The sequence below is a fragment of the Acanthisitta chloris genome, unplaced genomic scaffold (genome assembly GCF_000695815.1).
Source record: "Acanthisitta chloris isolate BGI_N310 unplaced genomic scaffold, ASM69581v1 scaffold21509, whole genome shotgun sequence".
In the NCBI taxonomy this organism is placed as follows: Eukaryota; Metazoa; Chordata; class Aves; order Passeriformes; family Acanthisittidae; genus Acanthisitta; species Acanthisitta chloris.
Genome location: NW_008693356.1, coordinates 5,741 through 26,749, shown reverse-complemented (window position 1 = coordinate 26,749; position 21,009 = coordinate 5,741). Strand labels below are relative to the sequence as shown.

Genomic DNA, 21,009 nt, shown 5'->3' with positions numbered 1-21,009 from the left:
TTTCCCTGGTTTTCCCAAGATTTGTTCGCGGTAGGCTTCTTACAAAATTAAATTAAAATGCAAGTACATGTTTATGTGTGAATACAAAAAAAGTATATATAATTTCTCCTGAAGAGAGTAGTAAAATGGTAAACTATAATTACTGTCTTCTTGGAGGGACATTCACATGAAGCGACCAAGTGCATTTGTTCCTGCCTGGCGTAACATCCCAAAGTCTCACAGTAGCAGCATCTTGGAAGTGGAGTCTGCATCCTCAATTGGGAGCTGGACAAACAGCCCACACACCATTGGAAATGGTAAGATACACTTTTGTATTGGGCTTGTTCTTTGCTTTCTGGATGTTAATCTTCACAGTGAAATTGCATAAGGAAAGGGTAAAGAAACATCCAGGAACATCTCAGAGTTTTACAAGATATAACTTACGAGATTTACCAAAGGGGATTGGAGAAGGCTTTGTTGGAATATTTTTTTGATCATGTTGCTCTGGCATTGAGTAATGACTTAACTGATAAAATAAAGCTATTTTTCTGCTCTTTCTTATATCTCAGGATTCTGCCATCAGTGGAAAATACCTTTCCATAACTGATAATAACTTAGTAGAGTCCCAAAAACAAGTTTGTAGTTCTATACGAAGGTCAAAACTGTCAGAAATGCAAATGTTTATTTACAAGATGTTTGGGCTATGGCTGAGGTTTTCTGTAGATATGCATTCTGATTATGCATCATTCTGAGCAAATGTTTTATTCCAGAGAATGTCTGGGGAAGGGCAAGGGAGGAGAGGAGACACTTATTGAATGCCAGTGATAGTTGAACTGAGAATGACGACTGATTGATTTCTACTGTGTTGACTAGGAATTGATATGCTTTATTTTCCTCCCGTTTTCAGCTGCTTTTTGCAGTTATATGAAAAATTTCTCACTTGGAATCCATTCCAGTTACAAAAGCTAGTGACGTGGCTAATTTGACATAGCATTATTTGCAAATTTTAAGCACAGTAAGAAGCCTCAAGATTTCATCATCAGCTTAAGGTTATCTCTTCCAATGATTCTCTCTGTTCCATATGCTCTTTTCTTGGGTCAGTGAATCCAGGGATGGGCTGTGCTGCAGAGGAGCTTGAAGCAGTGTTGTATTGGGTGGGGTTTTAGAAGTAAAAATTTAACAAAGAAAAATTTATGATCTGCAATTCTGTGGTCTTCGCTTTGTCAGACTGTTACAATCTAATGTTAATTCTGTTCTTCATTAATTTTTCTTTGTCTTTAAGAGATTTAACTATCAAAAAAGTTTGGGGTTTTCTTTTGAAGGTGGGGAGATGTTTGTTCCTTTAAAGAGTGAACTGGATGAATTGCAAGAGGAGGTGGCAAGAAGAGCACATGAGCAAGAACTACGCAGAAAAAGAGAAAAGGAAATGGAGGCAGCAATGGGCTTTAACCCCCGTCCCAGCAGGTTCATGGATCTAGATGAGCTGCAGAATCAGGGTAACTTTTGAATGCAGTATATTTTGCAAGATTGTAGTGCTGAAGGTTTTTGGGCCTTTGAACTTAATTTCCTCTTGTAACTATGTCTGTCTCTCCACCTCTGCTCTCCACTACAATTTCATACCTTCAGTTTGTCAAAGACCACGCCTTTCAAACCTGTAGGATGTGAAAAACTGTTTGGTATTTTGGCCAGATTTCTTCTTAAATGAGACAACAAAGTAATGCAGAGGTGTTTTTAATATATTTGCACCTTTCCATTTTTAGTGATACACTGTTAATAGTATTGATATGTAGATTTAGCTGTAAGGCTTTAAACAACATCTTGGAATGAGCAGGGCTGTTTGTACCTTTCAGGCACCTCAGCTCCACCCAGAGCATAGCTTGTTCATTTAAGCCATTGTTTAGTTTCTGATTCATTTCAGTAGCATCGCTGCCCTAAGGAACTCTGCTTGTTCCTGCCCTTGTGCTTTCCAGTTTTCCCCCTGCCTAGCTGTGCAGCCACAGCACTGGTGTAGGAACAAGTATTCTGGCAGGCTTAGGCTGGATCTAGTTGAAAATCTGAGCTGGATTTAGCTTACATATGTTTTCTAAGGAAAAAGAGCTGAAGAAAAATTAAATGCAAATACTGAGTCTGATTCTTTTCCATGGCTTCTCATGGTTCTGGCAGGAGATGGCAGCAGAAGAGGTTTAATTGGAAGGAAGGAGCTACAGCAGAGGGAACATCACAGGATTCAGACATAATAACTTTAAGCTCTAAATCTCCATCGGCAGTAAGGGGAGTCAGAGGGAATATGGGATAAAGTCAACTGACCCAGTCAAGAAGGGAAGCCTGAAGCTTGCTAGAGCACTTACCGGGGAGGGATTGTTGGTGGGTCAGCAGAGCCAAGGAAGGTGTCTTGAACATTTGGGCTCTGGTCCAACGAATGCATTCATGACCAGGGCAGTCCCAGTATGGCCTACTGTGTTGCCAGGCCTCCTGGCATCCCCATGCTGCTTGCTCCAGCCTGCTGTAGATGAGAGTTGAGGTACTGGTTTGCTGCTGCAATGGCAGAGAGGAAGGAGAGAGGCAGCCCCCAGCAATGCCAGCTCTGGGCACAACTCTGGCAGTGCTCTGCAGCTGTGCCAACTGCCCAGCAGCCAGAATGGCACTGTGCCAATGGCAGCTGAAAAATATGATCTCTATGAGCATGTCTGACTGTGGGAATGCTTTCATAATTTTTGCTGACCATCAGGGAGCCATTTAGTTATCCTTTACAGTCCTGCTGTGACCTGCCAGTAACCAGGTGAAAAATTGTGATGTTCCAGAATAGATGGGTATCTTTTTGTGTTTAGTATAGTGTTTACTTTTGTAGCATAAATGCTAATGATGTAAAAATGGAAAAGTAAACCTGTGTTGTTGAGCACGAGGATGTTGTCTCCTCTGCTTCTCCTGCCCAAAGGAAAACAGCATATTCTCCAATACATTAACCCTGTTTGATCTCTTGTATTGGTTGGTAGAAGCTAGAATTGCTTAGCTTTTCCTTATTAAAAAGAAAGTAAACTGGACTAATGCTTAATCAAAAAAATAATTCAGTAGAATGTTTGAGGAGTTCAGAGGTGTTGACTTGAGATCTGGGTGAGATTCTTTTTAAGTCTTTCCCCACCCCAGTCAGAGATGTAATAGGTTAACATTAGCAGGCTTGCCTGCCTGGAAGGCTTTCTTGTATGCAGAACTCCAGAACACTTGTGACTCATTTTTCCCTCAAGTAAACTGCTAAATTCATGCAAAGAAAGCTAACTTTAGTATTCTGGCCTTGATTACAAGCCTCAGTTGCCTTGATTTTAAAACTGAATGTGCTGCTTGATTAACTTGCTGCTCTAACAACTCTCACTTCTCTCTCCAGTCCCAGCTTTTCATGCAAGTTCTTTGGGGTTCATGGTACAAGAGTTTGTATTTACATCTGTGCACGAGGGTGTTGGGAAGCAGGTCAGGCCACAGCATATGTTATGCAAGTTGAGAAAACATAATTTGTTGTTGGCTGATAAAGGTACTCGTGTTCTCTACCACAGTGACACCACTAAACAAAGCAGGAAGTGGAGTTTTATTTTCTGTTTTCCCCTGCCTCATTCGAGTGTGTACCTTTTAGTGCATGACTCATGTAATGCCTAATCGGTGACACCAGATCATTGGGGCATTTCCTTACTCTCAGAACTGAGTGTTCTGATGCCATGACACAGTTTCTCTTTTGTGTTCAAGGATCATTTATCCCTCTCGTCTACAGTGCTGTTTTCTGAATTGTTACAAAAAGAATTCTTGACAGTTGTCCCTTTCTTCTCAGCTTCTTACACCTGTGGTTTTCCTCCTAAAGCTGCGACACTGTTGGTTTTTCATATTCTGTATGTCTATTTTAACAGTTAAGTGTATGCATTGAACATGTTTGTATAAGTGTTTCATGCAGACATTTACACTTGCACTCAAGTCTGAGTTTTGTTCCCCAGACATGTCAGTTGTTTAATTTGGTTTCCATTTTGTATGGACATACTTCGATATCTGAAGAAAGAGACAGATGATTTTTGTCAGGAAGCATAATGTACAAAGAAAGCCCTGACCTGCTGTACTTCTTTTACTGATATGTTTTGGTTTAGATTTAATTCTAAGTTTAGATTAATTGCTATTTGACAGAAGTCATCTGAACTGACTCTCTGATGCATCAGTACTGTCTTTTGTACTCGTTTAGAGTGTTGAAAGTAGTAGAATAAGCCAGTACAACACTCTCAACTAAATAAAATATGAGGGGAAAATCTGTTTCACATTGTTTTACTGTGGATGTCAAGCATATCAGGGTGCTCAAGATGTACTTTTGCATAGGGAAGGTTAGGTGGTGCAGTCTGGGATATGTGCAGCCTCTGCAAGACTCCATATGTGGAAGAACTTGGCAATCACGAATGGGATGAGGGTAAGTGAGGGTTCTGCAATGAATGAAACCGAAATGAAGGGTACTGCCCATTGCAGGGAGGAGTGATGGCTTTGAGAAGTCGATGCAGGAGGCAGACTCAATCTTTGAAGAGTCGCTGAATCAGGAGCAGAAGGGCGATTGTGCTGCAGCTTTGGCTCTCTGTAACGAAGCTATATGTAAGTAACTTTAACCGCCTGAGCTATTGCGCTTCTGACAGTTACTAATACCATAGAATAGAGTCTCAAACGTTGAATCACCTTAAACGGTCAGGTAGTGATATGGGGATCCAGCTGGTCTTTAGGAACATGCAGGTAGACAGAATTATTAATTTTTATAAGCATTCCCTTTTGGGGGATTTAGTCCTATTCATCTTCATTGCTGTTTTTTCATGTTTGCATTCATTTTGCTGTTCTCTCCAGTGCTAAGGCAGTAACAGCACTGGAGTGCTGGTGTGCCCTTTTGGTGCTATATGGTATGTTGCAGCAAGCACCTAGTAGGTAACTCCCCTTACCACTCAGTCCTCACAATTTTTTCCCATCCTCAAGCCAAATTGCAAAGGCCATTAAGCTTCCCTGTTTCTCATGGAGGGTGTAGCATAGGAAGAAAATGGTAGCCCACTCCTGAGTCCGAACTACGCTGTACCTGAACTTTCATGAAGCAAAAAGCATTAGGACATTGAAGTGCTTAAATGCATTGTGACCTTTGAGAATGTGTGCTATGTGATTTCATTTTGGTTTTGGTGTTTTTCCATTATGACTGGCTGGCTGTCTCACCCCATGCTCCCCTCTGTCTGTATAGAATGGCTACAGACAGGGTGGGTAGCTCCTGTGCATCTGCATTTAGAAATTGGCTCTTATGGACTGCAGAATCAAGGGCAGAATAAAGAGTTACAGCTGTTGCAGTAGCTCTGTTAGCTTCCATTCCAGCAAGATGTATGCTGAATCTCAAATCCCAGCTGGGTATTCCTGCACATAAAGGGAGTCCCAGGTATGGAGGAGAAGAGTAGATGACAGATTGAAGCATCCATGTGGTAGAGTTGGAAAGAGCCTGTGTGAGGGGGATGAGAAGTTGGGCTAAAACAAGGATTATTTTTTTTTTTTATTTTGGTTTAGTTTCAATTAATGTGTTTGGACACCTGGCTAAGCTGAATGTGCATTAATGGAAACAGTAGCATCCTTGTGAATCCTTTTGTGGCAGTGTTTGCATGGTCCATGATTTTATGTTCTTGCTGCATCTTTTTTCTTTTTTTTTTTCATTTTTTTCTTTTTCAATTTTATTCCTTTTTTCTGTTTGTTTTTTCTGCTATGTTTTCTTTTGCATTTTAGCTAAACTAAGACTTGCCATGCATGATGCCAGCGCTAGCACTCACAGCAGAGCCCTAGTCGATAAGAAGCTGCAGCTCAGTATCCGAAAAGCGCGGAGCCTCCAGGATCGCATGCAGCACCAACAGCCATCGCAGCCGCTGCCTCCGCCAGCCTGCCACCCACCCCCGGGCGGCACCATGGCCCAGGCCACAAGGTAGTCCAAGTCTATCACCTAGACCCAGACCTGAGCTGCACCTGTGAGCAGTGCAGTCTGGAAAGAAATAGCGAACCCTATATATTCCCCTGGATAGTCCAAGTCCTCCTGTGTTACTCCCTGTTTCCTTCTCTGGGTTAAATCCTATTATAAGACAGTCAACTACCTCCTTTTCTCCCTCGCCCCATCGTTATAGACTAGCTCAATGTGCATGTGTTCAAAATGTGATCTGTGACAGAGAATTGTAGCAGTCAGTGCCTGGCAGTGTTGACGTCTTATGTACCAAGGGGAAAATACAATAGACAATAACCTGGCTGAAAAAGTGGGGATGTGTTAGGATGAAATGTGACTGTTCGTAATCAGGAGCAGTTTCTGGACTTGGTCAGTAAAGTAAAAGAGTGTACTACAGCAGAAGTCTTGCTGTACTTGCTTTTATATTGGGAATAGCAACTAGTGTGTTTAGTGCACTGTAGTTTGAAAACTGTCAAGTACACTGATCTTGTCTTTGCAGTCCACTTCTCTAGTGGTGCACTGGTACAACTCTTGGATCCAGATCCTGATCCTGTCACTTTAACTACTGTATCATACTTCATTTTCTTTCTGTGCTTCCCAGCATCCTGTAGCCTGGTTTAGCAGCCTCCTCAGTGTCTCTTCATGATTCTTTCTTCCATACTGACTTTAACATAATTAACTCTCTGCTGTAACTGATCCTTTCTTCCTACCCTCTTCAGCATGCAGCTTAATCCTCCTTTCTTCCCATGCCATTCCCTCCTAGCACTAGACCATCCCTATCCAATTTCTAGGCTATTTCTTGAACTTTTACTTTTCTTCCCTCTCCCCTTTCTTACCTGTTGTTTTATCAGAAGCTTAGATGAAGTCTCAGATGAGAATCCTTTTTCTGTTCCTTTTTTAAAAATGCTGCATACAGCTATATACAAACCCAGTTAATCTGCACACCTGCCAGGCTGTAGTTCATAATGTTCTTTTCTTTACCTGCAGGACCTGAATTACATGTAATGAGGGCTGATCTTTTTGTCAATCAGGGGTCCATTATATGCTCTTTTACAGGAGAAATGTAGAGCTCAAATTATGCATTTTGGCAGATTGTAAAAAAGTGAAAGAAAGGAACTTTCTAAACTAATTTTGTTAATGCTAAACTTCCTCACTGCTGCTCTGTGAAAAGAACATTACTTTTGCAAAAAGTTATATCCAACCAAATGTTATTGTAGCCAGTGGAAAAAAACATCTATTCATAGCCAGATTTCTGTACTCTTGCTTAGCTACGAATAACATTGTAGAGAGTGCAGGGTTTGCCATTAGTCACAGACACATATCAACTAGGTCTTCATGGTAACTTTCATTCTCCGCATCTCAAAGAGGAAACAGAGTAATGATCTTAGAGTTGCCTTAAGTTTTCTATTGGAGCTGTTTGTAGCCTGTCATTTTCTCACAGGCATGTGGACTTGGTACTGTTTTTTTCTGTCTGCATATTAAAATGCTAACTAAATGCAGAAAATTGCCAAGGACATGTATGACTCAAGGATATAATTGTTTTGCATTGGTACATAAAAGAATGCAAATTTTTTTCCAGGAGTATGCTTAGAATACAAGTTATTACAAAATAATATTTAGCCTGAACTTTATTGAATGTTTTGAATAAATATCTCAAAGATAAGAACACAGAGATTATATGAGAGAAATTTCAACCTGTTCATTCCATTTGTCAAATCATTCTTCACAAAGTTGCCTGGAGAGAGGAGACCTTACAGAAATATTGTCAGTTCATGCTCAGATCATGGACATGTCCGAAGTATTTAAAAAACTATCTAAGATGTAAATGTTGAAAACAGTTGTTGCCTTTTATATAAACATTATTTTTACTGTTCTTGCAGTTGTCCCTATCCACATGCTCAGTCTGCTGGTCGAAGTGCCCAGGGTGTTATACAAGAATACTTTCTACGGAGTCTGACTGTAGCAAAATACTCTTAAAAATATGAAATGGATTCAGTTAGATCATTTATAGCAGGAAATCAGAGTTAGAAGCAAAGGACTAACATGTATGTGTCTATTGAATTAATGCAAAGTCTTCATCAGAATTCAGTGAGCAAAGCACAGTATGTTGAGGTCTGTCACCCAGGGCAGGTTCTGTACCCTAGGGATAAACATACACAATGACTACTGCTAATCATTTACCCTTCTGTGTGTTTTAGTGAACAGACTGGCCCGCTCCAAGTACTGCTGAGCCAGGAGGTACCACTGGAACCCAACAAAGAAGTGGAATTTGGGTCCAGTTCTTTCTTCCACCCACCTGCTTCCTGCCATGAATTGCACTCATCATTATATCCAGAGTCTTCCTCCTTACCCCCTTCTGAAAGCAATCCATCCAACAGGATCTCTCCAAACTTCCACTCTGCTTCTGCTGATTTTCATGACCAAGTTCCCTCTTTTCCCTATAGGCAAGGGTTGGCAGAGAGGTCTGCAAGAACTCAGAATGATGCCCACAATAGTGGGGAATTTGCTGACACCACAGCCACAGGGCCAAAAGACTATAGGGAATGCTGCAGTAGCAGCCAGTTAGAAGAGGTTCATAACATAACACCTATTCTCACACCTCAGTACAAATCCAAGGCTAACACAGTAAACTTTGGGTCTTTGCCTACACTGTTTCCCTGTCCACATCCGCCACAAGCAGCATCTCCTGAAAAGGACAGCCAGCACAGTCCTTGTTCCAAACTTGCAAGCTCTCCAGTGCGGCCCAGCATTGATCATTTAGGGGCCTATCATGCCATGACCCCTGCAACTTCATCCCCTACACAGCAGTGCTCCTCGGATCCTTTGCAGAAAACAAATACGTACTCCAGAGCAAACAGCCATGAGCTTTTATTGCCCTCACAGGATGAATATGGCACAGCAGAGGGTTGCAAATCTGAGGCTTTTAGTACAAAGGGACATGTTCGGTCCTTGGCAGAGCAGTTTCAGAAAATGCATACAGTCTCCCAGAGAAAAGGTACTCATGAAAAAGGCTGGATTGCTGCAGTGTGTCAGGATGAGAAGTCTCCAAAGTTAACACAAAAATCTTTCATCAACCCTTCATCCTCTGGTTACAGACAGCTAATCCATCAAAACCAAGAAAACAAAAACCACTCTTCTGAAAAATTACATTCAACTGTGGATATTAGGGACGGGGTAGTTTCTTTGGAGGGTTTTAGTGCCCAGCATGTTGCTTCTAAGAGTATTTGTTCTCACAGTGAAGAGCTGTGTAGAAGAGGTGGACAGAATGTAGCAGACCCTGCACCCTACGTGGAAAGGCACTGTCATGACGGAGGAATGAAACAGGTGGATGATGGAGCTGCTAGTAGCATGGTTGCCTCTATGCCTGTGGACCGTTGGGTGAATAATGTTACTAGGTATTACAGTTCTCAGAAGGCTAATACGAATACTGAATGGCTTCCTGTACCTGGGAGAAGTCCACTCCTTTCTGATCAGAGAGCAGTTGGAGATGACTTGAGCAGGATCCCACTACATCTGCATCCGCAGTGGAATCAAGACACAGAACAGGAGCTCTCAGAACTGGAATCCCTCTATCAGACTAGTCTGCAGGCATCTCAGGCCAGTAGGCCTTTCTTGGGAAGACAGGACAGTGCTAGGTATCCATTTGACCAATCAGGTAAGAATGATGCAGCTGTTTTTCCTTGGTTGACCTGCCTATGTACTCTAATATAGGTGAAGATAAATTTTCCAGTCGATTTAGTTAAATGGGCATTAAGTTGTGCACAGATGCAGAAAGATTCAGGTTGTGGACTCTGAAACCATTGCAGCTGACTAGAGAAAGCAGTGTGATAGCATTGCCTGGGGAGGCTGCAGAGTAGCTGTTGATCTTGGCAAATGAAGAGCAACATCTGTTGAGAATAACATAGAAAAAACTGATCCTGTTTGTAAGAAGGGAGCTTGCAGCTTATGTCAGGCTGCTGAATTTTGCTATTTGAAAGTCCTACATCACCTCTGGAATTTATTTAAGTGTTCTGTGCCTCAAGTTAATGTTCTCCACATTTGTGACTATCTGCTGATAGTATTGTATTTGAGAATTCAGTCTATACCTGCCTGAGGTGAATAACTGCTAAAAGTGTTTCTAGATCTATGGGAGTTGAACCTGTGTTTTGCTAAGGACCACCTGCTTCAAGTTCTGGAAAATTACTTGAGAAAGCAGCACTGGGGGCACATGACCTGCACTAAGATCCGTGAGACATTGTGGATTAGTTGGTGCTGAAAGAAAATGAACAGATTCTGTTGGTGAGGACATCCAGCTGTTGCTGGAGACATTCAATTCAGGTCTGATGACAGCAGTCTGGTTCCACTTAAGCTGATCTGATCTCCTGCCTGAGATAGGGCAACCTTGTTTCTCTGCTTAGCACAAGTGAAGCAAATTTCTTTATAATCTGTGTCATGGCATTAAATCTACAAATTTTTCGGGTTAAATACAAAGCACCCTGAAATTTGATGGGTACTGAAGTGATACAGGTACACGATACATGCTGCAGTGCATACAAAAGACAGGTTTTCCTCTGCCCTGCACCCACAGAGGTGAAGCCTCCATCATTCCTGATAATGCCAGACCTGGCTGTAACCAGAGTGAGTACTGCAGTAAACTCTTGAACAGGTTTTTGTTCAAATCTCGAGTTTTCTCTGTAACTCTCTTGTCTTGCAGACCAGTTGAGACATCCGAATGTGGCCATTTCCCATTTTTGTCCTTCTGGTTTTCTTTCAGAGCTAGGCAGGCTCTGACCTCATACGTTTGCAGGTGCTCTCTTGCATGGGCTTGAATCAGAAGGTCTTACATGTTCCTACTTAGCTGACTGATTTTGGAAGTTCTTTCTGGAAGTCTGCCAGGGTAAAGCTCAGTTGCTTTAGTGTTAGCTGGAACTTCAGAGTTCTGTCATCAAGTGCCCCATTTCTTATGCTGACTTTTCTTGCCTATTTTCCCTGTTCACTTTAGATATTCTTCTAAAGTGAAGTTTGTGTTTGAGATCTTCTGGTTTGCTGTGACTTTCAGTTGTTTCTTTCTAAGTTCTGCAAATTCTGTATAAAAGTGAAAAGTTTGAACCAGTGCATCTGCTGTGATGAACTGGCTGAGTTGGGTCTAAGACAGCTCTTTTCTTGCTTTTAACTTGGATTACCTATTCATTTGCAAATGCTATTGAAGCTTTCTGACCCATATGAACTGCTTTTATCAGACCTTTGCATTCAGAATCGTGGTGAAAATGCTTCTAGTTCATTACTGGAGCTTTACAACAGAATTAAAGTCAAGACCTGCTCCTCCAAATGTACCACCTAAGTGCAGAAAAGGTGTCATTACCAGCACATCACCATTCTTCCTTTATAGAGAGACTCCCTATGACCATTTTTATTAGGCCAGTGATCTGCCTGTCTATTCCGTGAGAAATTTTAGGATCATAACTGGTTGATGGGGACTGCACTGAAGTGAAGTAATTGTAGCAATCTTTGTTAAAAATAACACTTTTAACTATTTAGCCAGCACAACAAATGGCTGAGAAACTGTAGCATTGGGTGGGAACAAGCAGGTGAATGTGTGGGGAACATAGAGCTGACACATCTTGTTTATCCGGTGTAATTTTAGGTAACTTACTTCTGGTAGCTGATTTTCTGTCCCTTGAGGCTTCTTAAACAATCTCACCGCTGTATCAAACAAGTGCTGGTGTTCAGTTAAATGATCTAACTCTTAAATAGTTCCATTCACTGCTCCCCAGAAGCCTGCAAAAGGGCAACTGAAGCAGCCATAGTACCCCGACAGACTGTTTTGAAATATTGGGAGTTAGCTTATGTATTAATGTTCGGAGGATCTCTGACTTCTCGTTCTGTGTGTAGAGTCTCTGTCTTTGCTGGAGTCAGACCTGAGATGCAATCAGGCATTGAATTTAACCACAGTGCTCTTTTTCCCAGCCTCTGTGAACCTGAATGTGAGGAAGGTGCCTGCTACAGCTGGCATGGGTCTCTCGAAAACCCCGACAGCAGAGATCGAGCGCAGTCTGTGTGGATCCACTGCCTCTTCTGTCTCCAAGGTGACATGCTGTTACTTAAGATGTACTAGAGGGGGAAGGGCTTGGCCTGTGCAAGACAGAATTTACAGTGGGAGAAGTGAAATGTATTATGGAAAAGGTACTAGGGTCATTGATACTAGTGTTAGAGAATTTTAAGTGCAGTCTAGCTCAGGATTAGTACACTGAAATCTGAGTGGCTCATGCTACATGCAGCTTGCATGCTGTCAAATCATCTGAACCCTGACTTGGAGAAACACAGCACTCAGAGCTTTAGTCTCTTTTAACTGAGTGACATGGACTCCATCACAACTTATGGTAACTGCTACTTCATGTTACCACTTGCAGGGGCACAGGCTTTTTCTTGTTTACTGTGTCACTGCCTATTTTGAAAGGGGATAATTTGGTGCTTGCTGCAGTTGGTGGTTGGACACTTCAGAGTGTGAGGAGATGCTTTTTCTTTCTAACAGAAACTGTTAAATAACTGGCAGTTCCATATCAGTGCCTGTATATGAAGACATGGAAGTATTTTCAAGGGAAAATGGTGTTTACTGTATTTCGTACTTGTTAAAGGGAGTTTAAGTCTTGCTTATATAGAACAGAAGAAAAGAAGGGGGGAATAAACATTTCCCTGCTAGCATAAGATTAGCAAGCTTCCAGCACTCATCAAATAATCCTAGATTTCAGTTTTTTGTTATGAGAAGACTGTAGTACTTTGTCATGATGGGTGTTAGCCATGGTTATCTGTACAGGGCAGTGATGCCTGTGGCAGCAGTCAGTCCTTTAGGTAGATTCATTCCAGTACAGACATTTGTTCTAGCTTTAGATATTTATAAAAGAATGACTCTCACTCAGACAAATCGAGCAGTGTGCATTTCCTAACAGAAGAAAGGCTATAAGGAATATTTCTATAAGGAATATTTCTAATCAGCAGATCCAAACAGACCCATCTATTTGAAGTTCTCAAGGTAGTTCCTGAATGAAGGATTTCAAAAAAGAAAAGCTCATGGAATTACATTGAAGCATAGTCTGTTATATTTTTGTTCATCCCTTCCCTATAATTATTACACAACATTGTTATTATGGAAAGCTTTTTCTGAAATGTGTTATTTGTCTGCAGGTCACATACACCAGAGACCATAGCAGGGAGCCAGAAGAAGAGGAAATATACAGTGCAGAGAATTTTCGTCGCATTGCTCGCAGTCTCAGTGGGACAGTTATCTCAAACAGAGAAGAGACCTTGGTCTCTTCTCACAGTTTTGTAAGTAGAATGATGTGCAGCTTCCCAAAGAGCCATCATCTGTGTGTAGGGTTGCTGTTTTCTCTGTCTGCATTCAGTAGTTAATAAACGAGACAGCAGACAACAGACTAATAAGCCATGATGAAAGCTTGGATTTTTTATTCTCTTTGGAAGAACAATTAAGTTTTGTTTAAGTAACAAAGCCATTTTCTTCAGGTGTCATTGTAGAGTAGTAGCTGCTGCAGCTGGTAAGCATGTCAGCTAACATTACTTGCCAGTATGCAAAGACACCCAGTATGAACATTTTTTTCACTTGACTTAAAGTATTTTCAAGAAAGCTTCTCATACACGCATAATTCTGAAAAAAACACCACTAGCCATGTGAAACTTTCTGGTCTATTGTGAATATATTCAGCAAGTAGCATTTTTAGAGAGTAAAAGTGTGCATTAAAGGGGAGACATTTCAAGACTTGGTACATAACATGCAGACAGTTAAGCTGCGTATAGGAAGTAACTAAAAACAAGGGGATTTGTCATCTCTGTGAAGTAGTCTTAGATGCAACTGAAAACTCTCAGTGAGGAAAATGATAACAGTGTTTAGCAACAGAGACAAATATAATGTGAAGTTTTGGCTTGGATTGAATTTTTTGGAAACTGTACTTAAGTTTTTTTATTTGAAACCAACTGCGTAATATGTGTAGAAGAGTCTTAGTTGCAAATTCAGCTATTTAGATTGGTGTTTCCAGTTGCATCTTTCTGCTGTGTACCAATAAGCTAAAAATACGTCAACTTCTAGGTGTTTTCTCCTCAGCATGCTTTAGTTAAGGGCTTTAACACATACCTGGAGGTGCTGGCGGAAGCAATTAAAAACCTCTGGCTGCCCAAGACTCACCCTCTCTGCTGAAGGTTTTTATCCCCACCACACAAACAGCTCTCTGTTACTATTAAAGTCAGGCACTGGGCTCAGGTCTGTGATGGTTTGTTTCTGTGCCATTCAGCCATCCCTGCTTTTTGGGCTAGGAGCCTCTTAATAGAGGGAAATGGTACACCACAGGTAAATACTTCCATTGCAACAGGTAAACCTGTTCATAGTCTGGAATCAGAGCTTTCAGTAAAGCCTGCTCGAAAGCAGGATCAGCAATACTCTTTTCATGGCTTTAGCATGCCAGTTCCACTGCTGACTGGCCTGCCACTGTCTTGTGGACTCAGCTGATGAACCACACCACCAGCAGTTGTTTGTGTTTGTTTTGGCTTTTTCTCTTTGTTATAATTCCAGTCAAAGGCTCTTAAGTAGCCCACCACTGCAGTAAGAGCCTTACTGGATTGATGCAGCTTTTATTTGCCTGTCTTTTTCACATACAGATGCATGTTTTTGTTCCGGTGGCTCATCCCTTTCTTCCTTGGATCAACACCATCTTTGCTTGATTCAGCCCAACTCTGTGTTTACTCATCATTTTATGTTCTGTTCTTCTCCTTTCTCATTTTATAAAAGGAAGCACCAAACATGAGGAAAATGCCAGTGGACACCAGCCACCGTTCTTCCAGCTCCACTTCCCTTCCTTTCCCCCATGATCCTCCTGTGTTTCCCTTTGATCCCCAGCACAACCTAAACCAGGTGCAGCACCTACCCCATGATGTACTGATGCCCAGCATGGTGGGCAAGGCACGTAAACCGTCAGGTAATCACAGGACTTTTCATCCTTCTTCATGACCAGAAATATTGCTGAAATCAGCTCCTCAGTTCTTGCCTTTCTTAATGGAGTTTCACCAGCTGCCTGAATTCCTCCAGAAGTCTGGAAGGGCAAATCACGTTTCTTTTTCTCTGCCCTGTTGAGTTGTTCTGTGATTCCGTGCTAAGTGTGCATAAGCAGAGCCAATAATCCTTATGGAAACATTACGATGACTTTATATAAAATCATACTAATATTTTGGTGAGGTATTTTCCATAGTGTAAAAGCAGCAGTAAGACCCACCACCTTGTTGTCATCTATGAGAGTACTTCCACAAGCTACTCATTCCAGCAAATCACACATCTAGTTGTGCCAGTAGAAATAACTAATTCTCACATGGCAATTATTTTCCCCTGTGACAGCATCAAAACCGGTTTGATCTACCAGCCTTGAAATATTTTGTTGGGCTCGTCCATGATGATGACATAAGGGGCTAGTCAAGAAAAGTTTCTGACAGCAGCTTTGGTAGGATAAGGAGGAAATGCAGTGAGGAAAGTGAATGCTAGAAGGGGTTACAGCTAGCTTTTATTTGGAGTTGCAGGTCAGCCTGTAACTGAATGTGGTAGCCATTGTTCTAGTCATACTAGTCATTGTTCTTCTGTCGCCTGCTGGCCACAGCTGAAAGTTCTGAGAGGATGAAACAAAAAATAAAACTAAACAAACCTTTTCTTTTTCTTTCTTCAGGAGATCAGAAGAACATCATCCAGAAACTTTTGGTTGTGCCTGACAGGGGTGAAGCTTTCCAAGGTGAAGACTACCCAGGTGTGGCACTGAGCTACGGGAGTCTCCCTTGTGCACCCAAAGGCACCCTCTCCCCGGGGCAAAAGCCTCTTGTTAATCCACATGTAGGAGGTGGAGCAGCAAGTGTCTCTGGCCACTGGCTGAACACAAGCTACCCTGCTAGGCAGACAGCCACGTTACCAGACAAACGAGCGACGCTCTGGGGGAAACATGCTGGGCAGCCAGGCAAGGGCTTCCTCCAGCAGCCTTCGCAACATCCGGCGCGCGAAGCTTACGCCGTGGGTTGCAGGCTGCCAGCCAGCACAGACTACAGCACTTTAAGAATGCCACGTGAGCCTTCTTGGGATCCTGGTGCCTCGCAAGGTTGTCCTGTGCCCCCTTCTTGTGTTAAGGCCCCAGGTCCAAGGAGAGTTGATATGCCCCCGGAAGAAGACTGGCGACAGAACAGCTACACCCCTCAGCCAGGCAGAAGGCGAGTGCTGCCAGTGCATGTGATGGATGGGACTTTTTCTTCTGCTTCAGAGGCACACAGAAGCATGCTGGCTCGAGCAGCAGCAGCTACTGGCACCATGCAAAATAATGGCTGGTGAGATCCTGTCCACTCTGTGTGCCCTGACAAACGGCTCTGGGAACAGACTATAGCTGTTGCCAGAGCACGGATTGCACAGACACAGGAAACTCTTTCAATCAATATCTGTGCCAGTTTTGTCTTAAAATGTAGCTATACAGTATGTGGAAACTAATTGCACTGTATTTCATTTCTGACACTACTGAACTGCTGTCTGGATTGGGAAATCTTAGCCATTCTAGTCCTGACCTCTCCTACCAAGAAGTGCTCTAGGGGTGGTAAGGTCAGGCATCATTGGCTTACGGCTAAGTTGAGAAGAATGCGCATGTTTGAAGGAAGACAGCCACTAACAACAGGACATTTTTAAGGACTCTTTTTCATGAAATGTAGCTTTGGTAAATTCTTCACATGAAAAAACCCAATCCTTTTGTTTTGTTCTCCTTCCTCTCTCACGTTCCTTCCTAGGGAAAAAAAACCCTGACCCACCTTCCAGGTTCCAGTAAATCTGCACTTGGCAGGTGGCAGTTAGTAAAGCACAGTTAGTAAAGCAAACCCAGTTTTCAGTGTGCTGAGGTCCCATGCAGAGATCACAGCTGTAGTTGCTGCAGAGGAAGTGGCAGGGAGACATTGTTCATCAGTAACTCCAAACTTTCCCCACTTCCTTAAGGCAAACTAACAATGCTTTGAACAGAGAAGACTGTTAATGCTGCACGCTTAATTACACCGATGTAAACACAGAATAAGTTTAACTATTTTAGTGTCAAACATACTTGCTTTTGTAAGTATTTTTCAAATAAATCTATGAAAATAGTTCTATTTACCTGTCTGTGTGTGAGCTTTCTTTGCTATTTAGCTTTACTCATCAGTTGGCCTGAAAGGTCTCATTTATTTTCTTACACATGAACAAACATGAGCAAATTGTTTGTTCTAGTTCATTAACAAAGTTTATGTAATAAAGACTTAGATTGAAGGATGTGTAATTTTCAGTCTGGACTTGGATGTGTTTCATTACTACTCAGGTCTTCAATTTCTCCTCATAATGGACAGTAATTAACATTGTCCTTTGAAAAGCATTTTGAGACTCGTTTGAGGGTAAACTACAGCATCCATGCAAGATGGCAGTGTGTGCAGATACACAGAAAAATCATTAGAAATGATCGGTGTAGTGAGAAGTGGCATTTTAAGTACGGTTGCACTCCTGCTGCTGCAAACGCTTTGAGCTGTGGTGATGACAAAGCCAGGAGGGTTCTGTTCTGTGCTCGCCCTGGCACACACCTCTGCCGCGCGCCGAGGGCTGTCCTGCCCTCTAGTGCACGGCGCTGGGGGAGCCGAGCGGAGCTTTCAGTCCATGGTTTGCACCTCAGTGCTGATGGAATGTCGTCGGGTTCTGCTGTTTAGCCTGAGATCGAGCCTCATTCATTTTAAGAAGTGTGATTTCTCAGTTTCGTGTTTCTAAATAATTGCTCTGATAACTGTTGCTGTTGCAGTGTCATGTAAACTGCATCATTCAAAATTGCCTGTTATATTTGGGAGGATGTCGCACACTTCGTGGTACTTAGCTGCCCCCACTAGCAGTGGTTACAAGAACACAGCACTCAATTCTTCCACCCCTCCCTTCCAAAACAGCCCTCATGACTACTGACTTCTTCACATAATGGTTTTACCAACTCAATGACATCAAACTTTCAACAGTACTAATTTTTAACTAATTTTCTAAGTATTAACCAATGGAGTATTATATTACTCGAAACAGCTATTTGATTGTGGTTCTCCTGTTGATACAGAATTGTTAGTCTGTTGTGCTGTAGCCAACTGCTAAGTTTCTAGCCAGAGAAATGATGATTTTTGGGAAGTGACTGGAGTGCAGTGGTGAATATTTGGACAGAAACTTCTGTTGCAGTTTTTTCTCTCTCATGTGTAGAAAAGTACTATTGGAGCAAAAGGAGTCTGGGCAGGAGCAATGTTTTCAGCTTTTTGATGCCTTCAGCAGTTGGTGAAAGTTACAGTAGCCTTAGGATGCAAATGAGGACATGGATAAGTATCTGACACTGCTTGACTACAACTCCTAGAAAATTCAGGTTGCAGAGTGAGACTTGGTCTTGAACTTGATTATCTAAAAAACATAATCTGCCAAACTGAAGTACAAAGTCACGTCTTCAAGAATCAATATAGAGTGTGAAACTTGCAAATAAAGACAATGTGCATACTTAGATTTATTTCTTATATCCTAGCAACTGGGAAGGAGAGCAAGTACGCTTCCACAAAGCTCTGCAGAATAGTTCTGAGTTGATGCAATTTATTTAAATATTCAGTGCTATCCAGGTTGTTGTTTTTAAGGGAATGGCTGAGTTTATTCCATCATCATAGTTCCAGCTACCAGGTTTCAGGAGTGTTTGTAAATGTCCTGTGTATATCAATTACTGTTAAATTAACCTGAAAAGGAAAAGCTGTGCCCATACTGAGCACTACATCAGTACATCTGAAGGGAAATAAACTGAAGTAGAGTCAGCAATATATTTAGCATGGGAGAAAATGTGATGCTGGAAAAACAGTTACTTCATCTTCAGCTTGTGCCTGCAAGTCTTAGTGAGGTCAGTAAGTTAATATTTACTTTGTAATTCATTTGACTAACTCCTAACTTGTCTTTTCAGTGATATTTATAGGTTATCTAAACCCTAGAAAAATCAATAAGATGGTAGTTTAATAGCTCATAAAAGTACACTGTTGTCTATTAGAATTCAGCAGCTATTTGGAAGTCTTAAGTGTTTATAAAGTTTGTAAGCATCAATGCAATATAATCTTTTCTTTGTGAAATACCTGTCAGTGGGTGCAGAGTATGTTACTGGATGGAGTTCAGTTAAAAGAACCCCATGCACTCTCAAATTGACCTTTTAAAAATAATCTCAGTTCTCCTAAAACCAAAATTCATACTCCCTGTGTTTATATGATCTCTCATTGTATATCTCTCATTTTATTGATCTCTCATACACATTCAAGCCTGACTGTGTAGGTGGCAAAAAAGAGCAATAATAAAATGAAGTGTAATTTGTTGTCCTAGCAGTAGCAAATTTGTTTAAATATGATCTTTCTGTATATGGAAAAGGAACTACCTAGTGCAGTTCCTTCTCTCAAAGACAGCCAAGTTTGTGCTCATTGTGAAAATCATACTGAGACCTGCTCAAACAATGTGTACAGCACTTGTGAGCTACCAAAGTGCACTCTGCTTTGGAGAAGGCAAGTGCAAGGGAAGTGCCTGTCTAAACAAAGGCTACTGCACCCATGTTAAAGTGTGGGGAATTTGGGAAGAGGGAAGGAACTCTCTTATTGGTATCTTCCATGGCTGCTAACATCACTGACATTGGCTTACCAGTGATGGTTGTGTAGGACACAGAAAGTAGAGGCAGGATTTCAGATAACTGGCAGTCATGTGGGTTTTGCATCTAATGTGGTTTGGGGAGAAGGAAAGGACAGGGGTGTAGGGTGAAGAGAAGAAGGAAAGCAAAAGACAGGGTGGATTGGAATAGGAAGGAACAGATGGATAGGTGAAAAAAGCAAAATGAAAGAAAATGTGTGCATTACATATTTTAACTCAAATGTGTCTGTCTCTCCAAGGAAGACTCATGAGCTGGTCTAAATTTTCTCTCCTTCTTTCAATGGATAGATTGCTGTGCAGAGAGAGTCCTCAGCACCAGTTTGGTGCTGAAGCTCTTGAGAAGGGAAGATTGACTGATGGAGAGAGTAGGCAATGTTCTTTGCAGGAGTCTTTAGTTATGTTCATACCATTGTAAATGAAACTGCAGCAACACTTACATACCACTGCTATATGTATAAATAGACATTGGACAAACAGTGTAGGTTAAGTGAGTGTTTGTGCCAGCTTGGGCAAAGATGAAAATGTGCTTCAGTTTTACAAATACCTCACTGAAGTTAGATGTGTTCCGGAGTCTCCTATCACTGCTGTCTCCTGTTTAGCACGATGGGTGGCAAAAAGCAAAAGTATGAGATTTTCATCCATCTGTGCTTGCTGCCTCTAGCATTTTAGCACTGCAAGTCCAGATCCTTTTCAAGTCTAGCTGGATATCTGTCATGCTTCTTTTTGGCTAATTTTTCACCATTATCGCTGTTGGGATTGCCTTTAAAGTTTTGGAAGATGTGTTAGAAAAAGCATGTTGGATCCATTATGTTTTAATATTCCTGCGCTGCTGCTGCAATCACTTTCTACCTGCATCATTCTTCTAGTTCACTGAAGGAATTTTTTTTAACCTTTAAAACCAGAAATTTTAACTTGAAAATGTTTTGAAGATTTCTATTTGACTAATAGAAAAGTACCAACTAAGAGCAGCTATACAGTCCCTTCAGAACACTGAGTGTTTTCACTTGCGTATTTGTGGAAGCAGATGCAAACCAATGAGTTCAGCTGAAGAAACATAACCTTCCTTATTGGCATCAATGGAATTGTTTAAATTTTCCTTCTTGAGTGAGTAAACACTGAATATACTTGTGAATAAGAAGATCAAGTGTCTCTCTGTAAACTAACTTCCATTAGGTTTGTTGAAGGAGGATTATCTTGAGTTTGGGCTGGCCCAGTCCCAGGTGACTCAGCAGTGAATCACAGGCTTGAGAAGCTTTACATGTCTATGTGTCACTAATCGAAATAATTTTAAATATGAGCACATGAGAAAAGTGAGTACAGTGAAGCTGTACTTTGCTAATAAATCTAGGAATCATTTCATGTTGCTAAATTTTAG

The 21,009-nt window shown here is 41.5% G+C and overlaps 1 protein-coding gene across 1 annotated transcript in view; it reads left to right on the top strand.

Annotated features, from left to right (window-relative positions):
* Positions 1 to 16,283, top strand: part of USP54 (ubiquitin specific peptidase 54) — a gene marked incomplete at its 5' end in the record, with an annotated part of 29,769 nt that extends 13,486 nt beyond the window's left edge. Inside the window, 9 exons of the mRNA XM_009083052.1 lie at positions 157 to 296; positions 1,302 to 1,475; positions 4,468 to 4,587; positions 5,737 to 5,929; positions 8,140 to 9,596; positions 11,888 to 12,006; positions 13,103 to 13,243; positions 14,715 to 14,901; positions 15,637 to 16,283. Coding sequence (XP_009081300.1) covers positions 157 to 296; positions 1,302 to 1,475; positions 4,468 to 4,587; positions 5,737 to 5,929; positions 8,140 to 9,596; positions 11,888 to 12,006; positions 13,103 to 13,243; positions 14,715 to 14,901; positions 15,637 to 16,283 — 3,178 coding nt within the window. The remainder of the gene's footprint in view (positions 1 to 156; positions 297 to 1,301; positions 1,476 to 4,467; positions 4,588 to 5,736; positions 5,930 to 8,139; positions 9,597 to 11,887; positions 12,007 to 13,102; positions 13,244 to 14,714; positions 14,902 to 15,636) is intronic.
* Between the last annotated feature and the right edge of the window lie 4,726 nt (positions 16,284 to 21,009).